Below are 3,028 nucleotides of genomic sequence, written 5' to 3' on the forward strand. Positions count from 1 at the left end.
ACTCTTTTTACGCAAGATTGACACAATAACACCAATTTCACACACCGTTTACTCGTTTGGATTTTCTTTCTCTCTCTCTCTCTCTCTCTCTCTGGGAGCTGTGGTTACACACACAGTTTCAGTGCGGCGACCTTTGCCATGGCTATCGCAGCGGCAGTTACTATCGTCCCTATTGGCCTCCTCTTCTTCGCCTCTGGCCTCATCGTTAATCTCATTCAGGTGTACTTTTGACCTTATCATTTCCCTGTTTCAGATCACTGGATCGAAATCTTGTTAGGGATTTGCTCAATTTTAGAATCTTATACCCTTGGGATTACGCGAGTGTTTGATTGCAACTTTATTTGTTCTTGCCTCTTACTAGATTGGTAGTTTTTTTCGTCTGTTTACTGAAATTTTTACTAAGATTCACTCGTTCGAGCTTATATTATACCGCTGAATCTCACTAGGTGCTATTGGTTACTCTTGATTTACTATTTTTAGGCTATTATTTATGTGACTATACGGCCATTCTCGAAGAGTATATTTAGAAGAATCAACAGAATGGTGGCGGAGCTGTTGTGGCTGGAACTTGTGTGGATCGTTGATTGGTGGGCAGGAGTCAAGGTAATGATGATGTTGTTGAAGTTCAAAGTTTTTAAATTACTTATTAAGTTTATCTGAAAATCCGATTACTCATAGATCAGAAATTTATTAGGGCTTTTTGATGCTTACTGTTTTCTTTGTTTGAGTTTTAACATCTATGTTTACATCGATGATGCTATTCAAAATTAGGGCTTTGAAAGTTTAATTTACTGCATAGGGTTTTCAACTGTGCATTCATTTGCATTAAGTGATAAAAACTGAAATCACTGAATGAATATAGTTTCTTGTAGCCTTTCATTTGCTTTATTCTGTAATTGAGAACATCAAAAAAAGTTCATTCGTTTTCTCTCTATACTCATCACTAAACTGTAGTTCTAACCAACTGCAAATCAAATGCTAGCTCCAACTGCTGTCTAATTGACTTGTATCTGAATTTTTTAAGTTAGGTTGAATATCTTTGTCATTCCATATTCTTCTAAGACACATGCCTACTTTTTTCTAGTAGTTTCATTATTTACCTAAAACCTCCTATGCATTATCATCCTTTGTGGACCATATATACACATAACAATATATTATAAATGATTCTTTTCTTAAGATTTCTATGGTTGTTTTGATGCAGGTTTGTCTGTACACAGATCCTGAAACTCTAGAAATGATGGGTAAGTTGGATATTGTAGAATGTGTTATTGCTGTAATTTTTGATTTTGGCTTACCCCATTTGTCTTTACAGGTAAAGAACATGCTCTTGTGATAGCTAATCATAAAAGTGACATAGATTGGCTCATTGGGTGGGTGTTTGCTCAGGTGATTATCAAACATACCCCTTATTGTTGTCTAATTATTTATGTGTGCTCTTTACTAATAATATTCTTTAAATTGTTTTGTAACAGCGATCAGGGTGTCTTGGTAGCACATTGGCTGTCATGAAAAAATCATCAAAATATCTTCCAGTAAGTATTCAAAAAAGAAAAAAATAAAGGTGTTTAATTTATATTTTATGTGAAAAATAAAGGTGTTTAATTTATATTTTATGCAGGTGATCGGTTGGTCAATGTGGTTTTCTGAGTATCTTTTTCTTGAGAGAAGCTGGGCTAAAGATGAAACTACTCTAAAGGTATATAAATTATAATCACATCATATTTTCACATTTATTATATAACTTTTTTATTTATGTAATGATTATATTGCAGTTGGGACTTGAGAGGCTAAAAGACTACCCTCAGCCATTTTGGTTGGCTCTTTTTGTGGAGGGGACTCGGTTTACTCAAGCCAAGCTTTTAGCAGCTCAAGAATATGCATCTTCATTGGGATTACCTGTTCCTAGAAATGTTTTAATTCCACGAACAAAGGTAGTACTATTTATCTATCTATTTCTTTTCTTAGGTTTTTATTTACTTAATATTGTTATTAATATGTAATATGTGATATGTGTCAGGGGTTTGTTACTTCAGTGAGTCAGATGAGATCATTTGTTCCTGCTATTATTGATATGACAGTTGCTCTTCCCAAAGATACAACTCCACCAACAATGCTCAGGCTCTTTAAAGGCCAGTCTTCTGTGGTAAGCCTCTTTCATTCATTTCTTTATTTTGCTATATTTTTTTTTTGCATTTTGTGGATGAATAGACAATGGATTTTTTGTTTTGTGTAGATTCATGTGAAAGTGAAGCGTCATTCAATGAAGGATCTGCCAGAATCAGACGAAGCTGTTGCACAATGGTGCAAAGATATATTTGTTGTGAAGGTGAGTTTTTGTTTATTTATATATATGTACATAATTTATTTTTTTATTAAAGCTTTAATTAAATCATATATATCTCTATATTTACATTTACAGGATGATGTGCTAGACAAGCATAGAGAATTAAACGCCTTTCCTGATTCTGAACTCGTTGACATTGGCCGACCATTGAAGTCTCTAGTGGTAACAATAACAACTAACTGATGACAGAAAAAGACAAGCATTTTAATTTTATCCATTTATTTAAGCCACTCAAGTATATTTTTTTAATATATAAAATAACAAACAAACAGGTGGTGGTTTCGTGGGCATGCTTGATTGTATTCGGGACGTTCAAATTCCTGCAGTGGTCAAATCTGTTGTCTTCATGGAAGGGTTTGACTTTTGCTGGGGTTGGGTTGGCGGTTGTAACTGTTTTGATGCAGATATTGATCCAATTCTCTCAGGCTGATCGGTCCACACGCGCAAAGGTGGCCCCCGCAAGGTCCAATGGTAGTACTAGTGTCCAAGACAAGCAGCAGTGACTGTTACTGTTATGGACATCCTCATTTCCTTCTTCATCTTTTCATTTATCAACAGACGTGGGTGTAATGGGTATTGTGTACTGTGTACTGTGTAGTAAAGATTAAATAGAATATGCTCTGCTATTATGTCCTTGTGATGAATAGGTTTCAATCTATCTTGTTACATTTTAGGACCAAA

The 3,028-nt window shown here is 34.8% G+C and overlaps 1 protein-coding gene across 1 annotated transcript; it reads left to right on the forward strand.

The window, feature by feature from the left end:
* Nucleotides 1-3,028, forward strand: LOC145055102 (1-acyl-sn-glycerol-3-phosphate acyltransferase 2-like). The gene is made up of 11 exons (XM_079003390.1): nt 1-219; nt 481-603; nt 1,205-1,244; nt 1,316-1,389; nt 1,476-1,535; nt 1,622-1,699; nt 1,776-1,934; nt 2,021-2,146; nt 2,237-2,329; nt 2,423-2,509; nt 2,620-3,028. Exons 1-11 carry the CDS (start codon nt 139-141, stop codon nt 2,848-2,850), a joined length of 1,152 nt encoding a protein of 383 aa, XP_078859516.1. The 5' UTR covers nt 1-138; the 3' UTR covers nt 2,851-3,028.

Source organism: Lactuca serriola, chromosome 5 (genome assembly GCF_051521515.1).
Source record: "Lactuca serriola cultivar US96UC23 chromosome 5, Lser_US96UC23_V15, whole genome shotgun sequence".
Classification (NCBI taxonomy): domain Eukaryota; kingdom Viridiplantae; phylum Streptophyta; class Magnoliopsida; order Asterales; family Asteraceae; genus Lactuca; species Lactuca serriola.